Raw genomic sequence first — 15,644 nt, 5'->3', positions numbered from 1 at the left:
TCGAGAGATCTCTAAAGCGGTGAAGTCGAGTTTGTTCAAATTTGAGATGGTCCTATCATAAAATAGATGGACAAGATGTGGTTAGTGTAATGGAGAAAAATTAATCGATTCACATAAGAGTAGAACATTCAGGTTATAATAGACATGTATTGGTTTAAATTTGCATGAAAAACTTTGGGTTTTCATAGGTGATGTTTTTACAAAAAACTTCAGGTTTTGAAATAATTATGAACTTCAAGTTCATATGTTCCTGCAGGCAGAAAAAATGATTATCAATGTAAGCCCAAAAACAGAGGCCCAAAACGGGCTCTGATCTAATGCTTCGCGAACACATGAACCGGGAGGAGGGACACAATCATGTGTGTCGCGGTACATGGAAGTTGTAACAGCCACGCAGGCTGTGATCCGTTGTGTTGTAAGACACGGGAACACCGTGGCCTAGGAAAGTCGGTGTTTTGGGTCGAGAAGAGCTCCAAAGCCCAACGGGCTGGTGCTCACCAAGAACGGGCCAAGCCTAAGTAGGCTTGGGTTTCGAACCAAACACCCCAACGTGTGTTGGGTGAACTTCGCACGAGTAGATGACAGGTGCCACCTCTTTAAGCGATTGTGTCTTGGTGCAAAAATCATGGCAAAAAAAACCGTGGGTTCAACGATGACCCATAAAGGTAAACGGAGAGTGGAGACTCTCAATGTTTATGTGAGAAACCCCTAGAAAAATTAATTGGAATTTCGATGAAAAACTGATGAGATTCAAAACGAATCTCAGCCAAAAACTTGTCAGGGAGAGAGGGAAGACGATCTGTAGGTTGTTGGGACGAGGACCCAAGATCAAGATAAAAACAGTTGTTTTGGAAGAACCTGATTGCATGATGATATGGTTGAACTAGTTTGATGCAGAAAACATCCTTGTCAGATTCCAAAGCGCAGCGATAGGAACGTGCTGATAACGTGTTATAGCCTATTTTATCTGACAATGGGAAGGGGATCAGCGACAAGGAGAGATTGAGAGAGAGATGTGTTTGTAGAATCGTAGGGGAATATGTGTTATTATCCTTCCTACGTAGTGCCTTTATTTATAGTAATAAGGGAGAGAAGAAATCTTTATCCCCAAAGAATACAAGTCATAATAGGAAAAGATAATTAGAATTAAATCTAATTTTGGATTACACAATTATCTTAATAGGAAGTTTACAACAAATAATAAATTATTGAGGGGTTAAAACATAGCTATTTTCGGTTGGAGATGGTATATAAATATAATTTTGTTGTTTAGGATTGCAATAAGTTTGACATTGTTTATAATATATGTTAGGATTTACACAATTACATTTATAATCTAATATGACTGCAATAAGTTTGACATTGTTTATTTAAAAATAATATTTTATAGGACTATAATTCTGAACGAGATTATGTTTAGCCATTTTCGGTTAAAGATGGTCTTAGAATCTCTCTCCCTTGAGAGTTTCCTGTATAAAGAAGATATTCCGATATTCCGCTATGCTCCTTTTTGCTCTACACATATGTTTCTCATATGGTCAAAGTCAACAATTTATTTTCAAAAGGAAAATCCAATTTTTGGGAAGGAAATTGTTATTGGTACTTCAAAAAATCTCATTCTACACTCCAAAATTTCTATATTTGAAATGAAAAATACACTTGTGAGGAGTATATAATAAGATTTTTGGAGTGCCAATAATATTTTTCTTTGGAAAAAGAAAAATAATTTAAAAAAAAAAAACGTAACATGTTTTCCACGTCAGAAGACTATAAATAAATATATATTAAAAAACCCATACTAATTATATATATATTTTCCCTCCTTATTGAATCCTCTTCACAGAAAAAAGCTCCGTTTGTTTCTCTGCAAATCCGCCATTCTCCATCTCACTCTCTCTCTCTCTCTCTCTCTGATGATCTGCATTTTCCGAACCCGGTTTCGAACTCGTTCCTGAGTCGCTCCTTCTCTCCTTCCTAACTCGCTCCTTCTCCTCTTTCCATACACATAACATACGCAAATAGAAAGTGAATGGAGGGCGTTGCTCTCTCTGAAGATCTCTCCGATTCCACTCAGCGTTCCGACTCGGACAGCGACCAGCGAGTCTACTTCGTTCCCTACAGGTCTACCTCTTTTGCCTCTCGATTTTGTTTGCGTTTTTCACTTCCCACGCCACTGCATTCCCCAATCCAAGCTGATTTCTTTTTCAAGTTTTTTCCCCCAAATATTGTATGCATTTTTAGTGTATGGGAATTTTCCGGAATTTGAAATACTTGGGTAGATTAGGAATTTGAATTTTAAAATTTAGAATTTTGTTATTAGTTCTCTGAATTGAGATTTGGGAGCGATTGGATTTATGCACGGAATGTTCATATGTGAATTGGGTTTTCAGTTGGTGGAGAGATGCACAGGAATCAGTTTTGGGCGATTCTGATGGGAAGAGAGGGATTTTGTACGTGGCTTTGCAGGCTTCTTCGTATGCTGGCCCTTTGAAGCTCATCAATAACATTTTCAACTCAGATCTTGTGTTCAATCTAAGGAGAGAGGATGATAGTGTACATAGTGGTGAAAATGGCGAAGTCGGTGTCTCAGGCCGAGACTACGCATTGGTGCTCGGAGAAATGTGGGTTCAGGCACTCAGATGGTGAGTGATTTTTAGTTAGGTTTTTTTTTTGCCATTTTTATTACATGGGCTCTTGTGAATATGATTGGAATGAAACATGAGCTAGGTAGTAATAAGAAGTATTCCGATAGTTGCATCTGGTCTGTTTGCCCCCAGAATGATCTGTGTTTGATGTTGCCACTTGTGCTTTCAATGCTTTTTGGTGGCATGAATAGCTGACAGTACAGTCCTGTGCCCAAAGTTGATTATTGTTGTACATTTTACGTGACATTCACATGCTTTTGTGGCGCTGTAATGTTATGTCACATTTAAGTGGTGTTTTTTTTTTTTAATTTATATTGAAATGGATTGATGCGAATTGCTAATGTTTATTTCCCATGAATGCTGCAAGGACCCTTTTTCACGTGTTTAACTGGTGAAATTTTTACCCTTGCTTTGGTTCTTCTTCCAGATTAGGCAGTTGAAATTTTAACCCTAATCTTCTAAGAGAAAGAAATTTAAAAAAGATTGACAGTTCTTTGACCGGACTGTAGTAATTTAATTCCTTTAACAATATCCTCATTCAGATTATGCAGTTTGAAAATAATCCCCATCTATTAAACTTTGAGAACTATTAACACTTGCTCTGGCATTACACCGAAGAGCAAACCTTTTGAGCTCTCCAAGGTATGTATAATGGAACTTTGCATATTTCAAAAAGTCTAAACCCCTTCTAAATGTCAAGGGAGTCATAATAGTTAATATTGTTTGTAATTTGTATTTTCAATTACCACATTGTTGAATCTCAGATTTCTATGGTAATTTTTTATGAATCAATTTGGTATTTTGGAACTCATGGAATGCTGTAAATATGATGCATTTCCATCAGATTGAAAGTCATGGGATGCTATTAGTTTTTAGTGGATAAACATAGTTTGTTAAGTATCTTAGCACTGGTATGATTGTTGTATGCATAGGCATAGTGATTCTAAAGTTGCAGTGAAGGATGGTAGGAGTTTTTCAGCTGCGGAAGATGACATGACCGATGTCTATCCGCTACAACTCAGACTTTCTGTTTCACGAGAAACAAATTCATTGGGAGTAAAAGTTACAAAGAAGGTCAGTATATGTACTTTATGTCTTTTTTCTGTTTTTGATATTCAGGTTTTTATTTTATTTAATTTTGGTCCTGGATTCATAATGCTTAGATTACTAAGGTTTGAACTGTTAATGATAGGTTTATGTGAACGATGAGGCATGTGGGCCGTCTTATGGAAATGTCTTAAGCATGAAATTATTGTCACAAACATACATTGTAGCTAGGAAAGCCTGCAACATCAGTTTACGAGCTGTATTAGGGTATAAATAATGTTCTTAGTTTATGATGCAAGACCCTGATCAAGTTTTCTTCCATTTTGGAGGGACTCCCACTTTCATTTTATGCCTCTTTTTCACGCTTTTCATTTTTCCCATAATTTCTTTTAACTTTTAACTTCTAAAAAAATGTTGATATTATGAAGATGAGGATGAAAATTAGAATTTTGGGATTTAATTTCCATTGTAGAATTTTAATTACTTTTATATTCTCGGGTTGCCTATAAGTAGCCCGTATTCAGTTAAGGAGGATAAAGGGCTTGATGTTAGATGGAGATTGTGGATGAAGGGGCTTGTCCTCGTTGAATTTTAGGGGAAAATGGGATCGAAGGGATTAGGCAGGGTGATTTATTGTCAGGCTTCTAATTCACCTTGGTGGTAGACCCCCATATCATCTCGTAGTTAGAGCTTTTGCTTTTGGTGGAAAGATGTTCAGTGGGTGGAGAAGGAACAATGGTTCAGATATACAGTTTGATGGTGACTCTACTTCTCATTCGGTGGATGGGCAGAACTTAGAAGTCTCTTTTGTTGGCATGTTTCTGTGCAGTGTTTTGGTTCCGGAACAATGTACCTGGATCTTCCAGCTGGGAGAATGAGAATCCTAGAGCATTCTATTTCTAGGACTCCATGGTTGAGAAGGTTAAGTAAATTGGAAGATACCCATCTAGTTTCTCATTGTTTTATTTACCTAGTGAGGCTGCAAAAAAGGATTGATAAGTTCATGCATTTTTTGTTGTGGAGGGGTGAGGGTGAGGTGAAGAAAGATCATCTGGTGAGATGGGATAATGGTGGTGTAGGTTTTTGTAATTCTTTGTAGCACTCAGTTGCCTCTAGTCAATGGGTTGTATTTTATAGTGGTGGTTTAGTAATGTCGTTTTTCATATTTTAATGATGGATGAGAATACTTGGTAAGTATGGTGATTAGAATGGTGGGTGGAAGTTAGGGCTGCCTTTTTTATTTAATCCCTTATTTTCCTTTTGAGGGACCGGGTTAGGAGTTTTGTTTGACAACTTAATTGCTTCATACATTTGGAAAATTGTGCTGTTGAGGTGATTAGGATAATTTAGGAAAGGGAAAATCTGATTTAAAGGATAAAATTGAATTTTGGAACATTCCTAGTGTATTTTGCTTAAAGAGGCTGTGCTCTGGATCTTTGTGTTTTGCAAATGATTTATTGCTGAACCCACTACCACATATGTGCTCTTAAACTTTTATTCAACAATGTGTTTCTAACTTCTGACGAAAACAAGTTTGACTTTGACTTGCACTGCTTTGTGAACAAGTAAAGGACGGAAGAGTACTTATAATTATGTGTTCGTTGGGCTACAATTTTTCTTTTTATTCTTTTGGTGAACAACCTACATATTATGAGAATCACATATCGTTGAGAGATTCCCACTTCGCATAGTAATATATATGTCCTGAGCCTCTCCACCCACTGCCAATCGGTTTTGAATTGATGCTTTAATTCTCTCATGGTATCAAATGATGCTATCTATGTGTCAGGCCCTACGGCTTCTTCTGCTTGCCCCGCCACCCAATTTAGCTTGTCCACTTGTTTTGCTCAAGTCATGCCACACATGAGTGGGCACCTCGAGAGAATCCCACATAGGGAATGTAAAGCCTTCCAAAGTAGAATAAAGTGTTCTTGGCCTCCCATCCGTTGCCAATTGGTTTTGGGTTAAATGCTCTAATTTTTCACACGTAAATTATGTATGCTGATTCCTATTATTGCGGGATTTCTTTGTCTTCCACATCTTAATTTGATGTTCTATTTTGTTGTGTATGCATTTGTATTGTAGGATAATGCAGTTGAGTTCTTCAAGAGAGCCTGCAAAATTTTCAGTGTGGAGTCTGAGATGGTAATTAAGTTCATTATTTTAATGCATTCTTTTATCAGGATAAAGTGGCTGGCCTTTTAACTTCTGTTATTGCACCAGTTACGCATCTGGGACTTTTCGGGGCAGATAAACTTATTTTTTGCAAATGAAAGAGCCAAGTCTTCAAGAGACTTTCAACGACAGTCAGGTGAGGTAAGTGGCAGATTGATGCGATACATTTGTTAATTCAAACTCATCAATTGTTTGCTACACTATACTCCAGAATCTGTTTCATGTTTCTCAGTTTAAGTACTATTCTTGCTGTCTTCTCATATTTTAATTTGTCATTTTGTTGCACAATATCTGATAGATGTAATTGTACGTATGATTTCGTGCAGATAATGTTGGAGTTGCAAGTTTATGGGTTGTCAGATTCCTTTAAGTGCAGGGAAGGGAAAAAAGATGAGATGGCCACACAACATTCAACCATCGCAAATTCCTGTTGTGGTGCTTCAGTTATGATGAATGGTTCTGCGGGAATCACAAATTCTAACTTCATCCGTTCATTATGGGGAAGCTCTTGTGAAACAGGTTCTTTAGGATTGACAGGATTACAGAACCTTGGAAATACTTGTTTCATGAATAGTTCCATCCAGTGTTTAGCGCACACCCCAAAGCTTGTGGACTATTTTCTTGGAGATTATGGTAGAGAAATAAATCCAGACAATCCATTGGGCATGAATGTAGGTCACCTTTCATTGCACTTTCTTAATATTCATGACCTGATGGTGGGTGATGAATGTGTTAGTGAGATATTCCTCACGTTATCAAGTGTATCTATGTTTCTTTACAGTCTTTTAACTTTGTGCACTCTTTTGTCAGGGGGAGATTGCTTTAGCCTTTGGAGATCTGTTAAGGAAGTTATGGGTTCCTGGAGCAACTCCAGTAGCCCCAAGGCCATTTAAGTCAAAACTTTCTCGATTTGCTGCACAGTTTAATGGATTTAATCAACATGATTCCCAAGTCAGTGGCGTTTCTTGTTTCCAGAATTGCTCTCTTTTGGGTTCAAACATTTATAAGGAGTTTTCATTTATCATACCATATTATTTCATAGGAGCTCCTGGCTTTTTTGTTGGATGGACTTCATGAAGATCTTAATCGTGTAAAATGCAAGCCTTATGTAGAAGTCAAGGATGGTGATGGCCGACAAGATGAAGAGGTTGCTGATGAATATTGGGGAAATCATTTAGCCCGTAATGACTCTATAATTGTTGATGTGTGCCAAGTGAGCATCTTCCTCAGATTTGTCTTTTGCTTCCACTCTTTGCTGAACTAAAATCTGATCAGGAATGCATATTGCTTACTTTTGTGATGCACATGATGGTGAACCTTGCAGGGTCAATATAAATCAACATTAGTTTGCCCTGTTTGCAAAAAGGTGTCTGTTACATTTGATCCATTTATGTACCTGTCGCTACCATTGCCTTCAACGATGATGCGGACAATGACTTTATCAGTGGTCAATACTTATGGATATTCTCAGCCGTCTCAATATACCATTACTGTGCCCAAGCATGGAAAATTAGAAGATCTCATCCAGGGTTTAAGTGTTGCATCCTCATTGGGGATTGATGAAACCTTTTTGGTGGCTGAGGTACTGTTTAGTGTTAGAATATCTGATAGGGGTTCCTTGAATGCCAGAGATATTGGATGATATACATGTTTACATTTAGACATGCACACACACATGTACAATATATATACATACGTCCTTTTGTCTATAAATTGATCTCTGAAGCAATATAGTTCTGTGCAGATATACAACAATCGCATTATACGCTATCTTGAGGAACCAACTGATTCATTATCTTTAATTAGGGATCAAGACAAGCTAGTTGCTTATCGGTCGATGAAAGATGTTGAGCAAATCCCTTTGGTTGTGTTCATGCATCAGCTGATGGAGGAGTAAGTTTTATCTTATTTTTTGCAATTTTTGTATGCAAGTTTCACAGAGTTAGGGTGTAAGGGGTGCTGTGAAGGAATTCTTTCCTTTTTCTGCATATAGAAATACTATATCTCAATTGAAATGGGTGATAACCTGTGTGAATAAAGTTAAATGGATGGGTGATAACTTGTGTAAATGGAAAATCATGTTTTATAATCTTACTATAAATATTCTGAACTTGTGTATGAAATCTTAGTTGCCTATTAGGTTCACCTGCGCACACAGCTTACATATGATTTCTTTTGAGAATCACAATGATGTTAGGTATTTGTCAACCCAAGCTACATTCATTGCATGGATGTGAATGGCGTTTGCTATCCCTGAGTGCCTGTTATAGTTCGTGGTCCTTACTGTTTGCCCTTTTAGGATAAATCTTAGAACCAACTCCCAAACAGAGTTTTGTAAACAGACTCCATTTCTTTTGTTATAGCACTTATCCAACTATCTCGCACACCCATCACTTGCTATAGCTTCTTGATAAGTAGTTGAATCTCCTTGACTAATGTTACGAGCATAATTAACTTCGTCTTGGTCAAACCCAAACCTTGGTTTCTTCTTGTTTCAAATGGGTTTGTCTAGTGCTATGCATCTTTGGAATTCAGGTGAATTGTGGGTCAGAGTTCAAACCCCTTAGGATGTCTGACGGATCATAGTGCCTTCAATCTACCCTGTTTCTTGCTCCACCTGATTCCTACTTGGTGCATGATGCTGATGCTTTTCAGACCACACCTCTTCTGCACTATTAAAACCAAGAACTGTAGATGATGACCTGTTAATCAAGTAACTTGCATGATTAACAGTCTCTGCCCAAAACTATCAGGCTATCTTGCATGAAATCGCATGCTTCTCTCTCTTTCCATGAGAGTTTTGTTCATCCTCTCAGCAGCTCTGTTTTGTTAGGGATTCTTCTTTACTGATAAGTGCCTCGGGATGCCTTCCTGCTTACATTAATCGGCAAACTCCTTGCTTGTATACTCATTTACGTTGTCACTTCTCACGTACTAGATCTTCTAGTTTAATTCTTGGTTTTTGTCTTCCATTTCTTGAACTTTGTAAAAACCTTGAATTTCTGCTTCATGAAATAAACCCAAAGTGTCAGACGTTGGAGTGAATATGGCTGAGCTGCTCCTTTCTTTAGTTATCTGCACTCGTACTTGTGAATGATACCCTTCTTTGCTTCGCGAGAACGCAATTGCAAAGTGTCATGTCTTCTAGCAAGCCTCTTTTGTGCAATTCTTGAAAACCCTTCTAGCTGATGTGCCCTAGCTTGTGATGCCAAAGTTCATGACTTGTCTTCTGTTCTCTGCTTTGTGGAAACAACTGCTCTCCCAACTATCATAGTCCCGATGAGCTTGTACAACTTATTGTGCTGTAAGTCAGCCTGCATTACCACCAGTGATCCTTTGGTCACCTTGAGTCTTGGTGCTTTAGGAGTATACCCATAGCTGGCCTTGTCTAAAGTACCTAAGGATATCAAATTCTTCTTCAGTCTAGGAACACATATGACGTTCACCAAAGTTCGTATCACTCCATAACATCCTAATTCTGACAGTGTTGATCCCCCCTATTGGACGTGGTGAATCATCCCCCATTAAAACTTCTCTGTTGCTGACCTCGAACCATTCTCTTACTGCACACATATGGAATGTGCATTCAGTCTCCAAAACCTGATTTGTGAAAGCCATAGAGCCTGATGTTACCAAAAGAAGCTCCCCGTCACTCTCTTCTTTGGTGACTGCGCTAGTTGAACTTGAGCTGCCTTCCATCTTGGTTTTTTTTCCCCTTCCAAATCTTGCAGTACCTCTTCCAATGATTGGCAAAACCACATTCGAAGCAGTCTTCCTTCTTTTCTTTATTCTTCTTGAATTTTGAGCTACCCCTATTGTTGTTCTTCTCTTCCTTTGTCTTTTCCCGCCTCATCTCTTTTCCTTTAGGATAAAGGCCTTGAGAGCTTTAAGTTATATCATCTGGTTTAGCATATGACTGAAGGGTTTGAAGTACGTCCTCAAGTTGCAGGGACTCTTTTTCAAACATTGAAGTTGTTTGAAAATGCTTGAAAGACGGGGGTAGAGACCTTAGCAAGATGATGCCATATCCTCATCTTTGTAAGTTTCTTCGACCTTCTGAAGATTGGCTATGCAACTCTGGAACCTGCATACGTGATCTTCAATATCACCTCCTTCGTCCAATCGAACCTTCAATAGTTAATCCTTGATAAATAGTTTATTGGACACACTTTTGCCCATATAAACTTTCTCTAACCTGTCCCATGCTTCCTTGGCAGCCATCGTTTCTGTGATGTGGGGCCTAACTGATTTAGGGCTAGTTTGGTATTGATGTGTTTTTTTTTAAGCTGCTTCTACTGTGCTGTGAGAATAAACAGCTGTAAAATAAAGTTGTTGATTGGTAATTTTTTTTTTTTTTTTTTGGTAAAAGTGCTTTTGACAAATAAAAAAAAAAAAATAGTGTCCGAATGTGTGGTAAACTTTTATATAAATTGTTGTGAGTATGTTAATTTATTGAAAAGGATGTGGTATTTAATGTGATAAGATAATTATCAAAGACAATAATGTAGGGGCAAAGGTTGTAATTTTGTAAAATATGTGGGATATACTGGCTATTTGAAAATTTCATTAAATGGGTACTGATTACTGTGGTTTGGAAAAAAAAAAGCACTTTTTTTTAGAAGCAGGGTACCATGCTTCTACATTTTAATACTTCTCTATTGTCATTGACATCAGTTTTTTAAAAAAGCTCTTTTTTCTTTGTTTTACCATACACATTTGATGTTCCAGATATTTTAATAAGTTGCTGTTTTTAAAAGCTCCACAATCCCAAACCAACCCTTAGTTAGATGGATCTCGATGGAGCTCTTGGCCTTCTTCAGAATCTTGTCCATGTCTCTTCTGTCATGGTTGTAGGCTTCTCACCGAGGAGTGCATCATCCAACTCCTGCTGTATCAGTATGTTCTTCATCATCCTTTGCTAGTCCATGAAGTCATCCATTCCATCAAAAGGTTTTAACGCAGGCCTTAGGCTTCCTAGGTCTGGGGACTTCTTTCCTTTTGACATCACAGAACACCTTGAACCAAGCTCTTGATACCAATTTCTATAAGTTCGACACCCCTCTGGATCTTGTTCTTTGATCTTTCCGGCACCAACTAAACTTAGCAAAACTATAGAATAACTAGAAACACACAAGATGTATACTGATTCGGCATAACTTTTGCCTACGTCCAGTTGTGATTTCTCTGGGTTGAGAAACCACGACTTCTTTGATTAATAATATATGTACTTTTGTATACCCTAGAACTAATCTCTCTCTTCCCTCGGTTGTCTCTCTGTTTTCTCTCACTTGCTTTTCGGCCTTTCCCACACCTCTATTTATAAGTATAGGGTGCGGTTTACATCCTATTTTCTGATTAGGTTTCCTATTCTATTTGGGATAGGAAAGTACACTCGATTCCAATTTGACTTCTAGGATTCCTATTCTAATTGTAACAAGAAGACTTAATTCTTTCCTAATCCTTGTAGGACAAGAATCTGTGCACCTTTGGGTTTTGTAATACAATCCTAAACGACATAGGACTTTAACAAAAGACAAACCAAATCCTAACAAAAAGTTTCTTGTACTTTTGGAGAAGTAATTAAACGTATGAATATATGTATATGCAAGCTGAGTCACCATAGAAGAATGTGTTTAGTCTGGAAGACCAGAAAATTTAGTGACTGTTTGGTTCTAATCCTTATGTGAATTCAGAAGTGTCAAAAAAGAAAATAACATTTATTTTAAGCCGAAGCAATATGGGGGTGTGTTCATCTTTTACACCTTGCATTTTGACCTCCTAATAAGTTGTAAGTGTTAAGACAAATAAATCTGCTTTCTGATAAGTTGGTTGTTCATTGACATGCTGGGGTATTGTGTACAGTTGTTGATACTGAAATAATTGTTCTTTTCCAGATTATTCATGATCTCTTTGATTGTAGATATCATTACAATAACAGCACCCTCACATCTAACCCCACAAGAAAGAGATGATCTTTTTCTTCTCTTTCCCAGTCTTCCACACACTCACACACATTTTTCATTTCCTGTTTTGTAAGAATTTTATTGTTCTTGTGACATTGCCTGCCCTCAACCATCTTATTTATTCAATATTGTCAGGAAGTACATGGATGGGAAACTGACTTCAAGCTTTGGAATTCCTCTTGTGTCAAGACTACCCAATTCTGCTACTGGATCTGATATCTGCAACTTATACCTGAAATTACTTAAGCCATTTCACACACCCTCAAAAGATTCCCAAGAATGTTTTGATGGTTCAGAGGGCACCACTCTTGAAGAAGTCACTGGAACACAGGATTCCACACCTCCTGTTATAGACGGGGGTGTGAACCCCTGTAATGGAAGTGAGGCTGGCTCACCCTTTGATTTTGAATTTCAGTTTTACATAACAGATGAAAAGGGAATTTCCAAGGATAGAAAGATAGCAATGAATGATATAGTAGAGAGGGAAAAAACCAAGCGGTTAAATGTCCTTGTATGTTGGCCAAAAAAGTACATCGAACAGTATGATACTCGCCTTCTTTGCTCATTACCAGAGGTTTTCAAGACTGGCCTTTTTGCAAAAAAGCCTCAAGAGTCCGTTTCTCTGTATAAGTGCCTTGAAGCATTCTTGAAGGAAGAGCCTCTTGGACCCGAAGACATGTGGTCAGTGGGTACACCTGAGCCTTTTTAACTTTGGCTTTAAAAGCATTTTGTGTTGTGTATACCTAGGAGTTGGAAGAGCTCAAATATAGATATGTAAGGTGTATTCACTTGCTTTTTTGGTAACTGGGTATGTTCTGTGAAATTGTTATTTATTTTACTCATTGCAGTAATTTTGACCTCAAATTTGGTATGAGTTCGTAATTTTTTTGTTTTTGGATTAGGATTTAAAAGCTCTTCTGTGTGATTAACAGTCTTATTAATTGCTTATGCAAATACATAATTTCAGGTTGCATGTAAGGTCATTGACTAAACTCCAAACTTTTAACGTCATCACCTGTTCATCATGGTTGTTCGGTTTAATTCTTCAATTAGTTTCTTCCTAACATCTGTTAAATGAGTAATTGCAGTTTTATGTCTATCTACATGTTAATGTTATCACAACACCTTCATCTACTCATTGAATGTTGGCAAACGATCTTGTAATGCTCAAAGTAGTGGTCTTTCAAGCGTTACTTGTTATTGTTGCTCAGTTTTCGGAATAGACACACTCAGAAAGTGGATAATGTTATACTCTCATGGTTATGAAGTAGAACATTGTATTTGGAGTTTTATACAACCTATTAACCTTTTATTAGTTATTACATTGTGAGAACTTGTTATGAAGGTTTATCTAATGTTAATACTGTTATTACTATTTTAGGTATTGTCCTGGCTGCAAAAAGCACTGTCAAGCCAGCAAAAAGTTAGATCTATGGAGACTGCCGGAGATCTTGGTCATTCATTTAAAGCGGTTCTCATATAGCCGTTTTTTTAAGAACAAGCTGGAGACTTATGTTGATTTCCCTATTGACAATCTTGATTTGTCAACATACATTGCCCACAAGAGTGGTCAGTCATGTAATCGTTACATGCTGTATGCAGTTAGTAATCACTTTGGAAGCATGGGAGGTGGTCATTATACTGCATTTGTCCACGTAAGTAGCATTTCTTGCTTCTTTCAGTTACATTTCCCTTTTTTCTACTCTTTAATCTGATGAACTTCCCATACACTTTATTTTTAGTTATTTTCTTAACTAGATAACTTCTCAGTTTCAAACAATTTATGAAATGAAACAAAGTAAAAATGTTTCTAGTTTGAATTCTTATTATTAGTTTACTTGGTATAGTAATGCTATTATCCATATGCCGTCCCGACCCCATGCATATTCTTGATTTTCAGGAATACTTTCAAACTTCTCTCATAACATGAGGTGTAAACTTTAAGGTGATCTGTTTGTGCTTATTTAGGCGCGAATGACAAACTAATGGGTTACTATTAGAAAAATCCTTTTTACTTTTATATATGCATGTTCACCTATGACATCAATTGAATGTGGTGCTGTTTGTTTTAGGCCTGAAGTGATAGTTTGATCATTATATGAAGAGATCCTTTGTAACTTGCTCTTTCTTCTGCCTTTTGTCGAATATCAATCACTTAGCACAATGCAAGCCCTTAGCTGGCTTAGACTTCCTAGAACTAGGTCCTAGTTTGCTCTGCTGTCAGAGTGCTCCTTTCGTGGTGCATTAACGAATTTAGGATTCAATCTTTTGTAGCCTACTCTCTCCTCAACCTGTTGTCTCATTGTCTGAATTGCGCTTGCTTATCAAAAGACATCTCACAATGGGTGTGGCCGCTCTTTGAGTGTAGCCCCACAGTAATGAAGTGTCAGGATTGGAGTTTGCAAGGTTTCTGTGTCCCTCTGCAGCCATTAATACACTTGGGGGTTCAACACCTATGTAACCTCTCTGATCTCCCATCGTCAAAGTTATTGTATTGGAATCTTTACCGTGTTATATGAATGATTTGAAAGCATGCAATAATTATTGTTTTGCACTTGAAATTGTGGGTAAATTGTATTCGAGCTGAGTCTTAGATTTATATTATTTCCCTTTTCTTGTATGGTATGATTGGATCTGTACGTTAACTTATGTTGGTTGACACAGAGCGCTTAAACTGTATTATTTTTCTGATGTAGCATGGAGGTGATCGGTGGTATGACTTTGATGATAGCCACGTTAACCCTATCAGCCAGGACAAGATAAAGTCTTCATCCGCTTATGTTCTTTTCTACAGAAGAGTTGTGGAAGTGTGATATCAGAGCTTTGAAATTCCTTTTCAAGATCAGTCCTGTGGTGGAATATATTTTTCCTTCACCTCAGTCCTCGCACTAACCACAAAATTATCATTCTTTTGTCTTTGGCATCGTTTAGTTCGGATTGAGAACTTCCAGCATGGATAAAATTGAGGGAAGTTCTTACGCTTAGAGGACGGTGCTGAAGATGATTGTAACATAGTAGCAAAATGAAGGGATGAGTGACCGCACTGAGGATGCTACATGCAGTTATAACCATCCATGAAGAGACATTTACTTCCTGGAGTAGAGAGATTTCTGATAGGGTCTGCTTTATGAAAGTGTAATTTTTTTCTTTTAGATATAGCTGATGAGATTGGCGATCTTTATTTCAGTCATCTTGTAAACAGGGACTGCCGGAACAAGGTGCTGCACTGCCGATGACCTTAAGGTCGTGTGGCGGTAAGACTTTCCTTGAAACTTGTCCGGCTGCGCACTGCGCTGGTGAAGTTGCCTGAAGTCGGACGAAAGAACGATATGCTCCTCTATTTATTTTATTCTTTTTGCTGTATTTTTTATTGGTTGGTGATGAATTTAGGGCATGAAAGAACTGTATGATCCTTACCATGAAGCAAAAAAAGGTTCATCTGATGAATGTTCCAACTGTAATTTAGCCAGATTTGATTTTTTAATAGAGTGCTGCATTTCTCTTTTTCTAATTCTCATTCGGTCACGGCGGGGAAGCAAGTAAAAATAGAAAAACTCATATTGTGATTACGGACAATCAGGCTCGAATTGATGGCTTCCACCACATCAAAGTGGATGTTATGATTTTTTCTTGTGTTATTGGTAAAAATTTTCTTTTACTTTTTCAATTAAAGAAAGAAGAGTTTCATGTTTTTATTTTTCAACTTTTTAGTTTCATTCATCATCTCTCATCTTTGAATCTCGATAACTTACACGGCACGGGTACACTGTTGTGTGGCTTTACATGCTAATAAAGTAAAAACGTAATTTTGGAT

The 15,644-nt window shown here is 37.5% G+C and overlaps 1 protein-coding gene across 1 annotated transcript; it reads left to right on the top strand.

Annotated features, from left to right (window-relative positions):
• The first annotated feature begins 1,851 nt into the window (after positions 1 to 1,851).
• On the top strand, positions 1,852 to 15,334 carry LOC137742399 (ubiquitin carboxyl-terminal hydrolase 8). Its single transcript, XM_068482257.1, has 13 exons — positions 1,852 to 2,121; positions 2,391 to 2,642; positions 3,578 to 3,719; positions 5,778 to 5,837; positions 5,916 to 6,008; positions 6,194 to 6,538; positions 6,678 to 6,818; positions 6,910 to 7,080; positions 7,192 to 7,449; positions 7,612 to 7,760; positions 11,966 to 12,511; positions 13,212 to 13,485; positions 14,527 to 15,334. The coding sequence occupies exons 1-13, from the start codon at positions 2,030 to 2,032 to the stop codon at positions 14,641 to 14,643; spliced, it is 2,640 nt and encodes an 879-aa protein (XP_068338358.1). The 5' UTR covers positions 1,852 to 2,029; the 3' UTR covers positions 14,644 to 15,334.
• The last annotated feature ends 310 nt before the right edge of the window (positions 15,335 to 15,644 follow it).

The sequence above is a fragment of the Pyrus communis genome, chromosome 8 (genome assembly GCF_963583255.1).
Source record: "Pyrus communis chromosome 8, drPyrComm1.1, whole genome shotgun sequence".
NCBI classification, from domain to species: Eukaryota; Viridiplantae; Streptophyta; class Magnoliopsida; order Rosales; family Rosaceae; genus Pyrus; species Pyrus communis.
The sequence above is the reverse complement of the archived record's forward strand: the minus strand, read 5'-3'. Positions and strand labels throughout refer to the sequence as shown.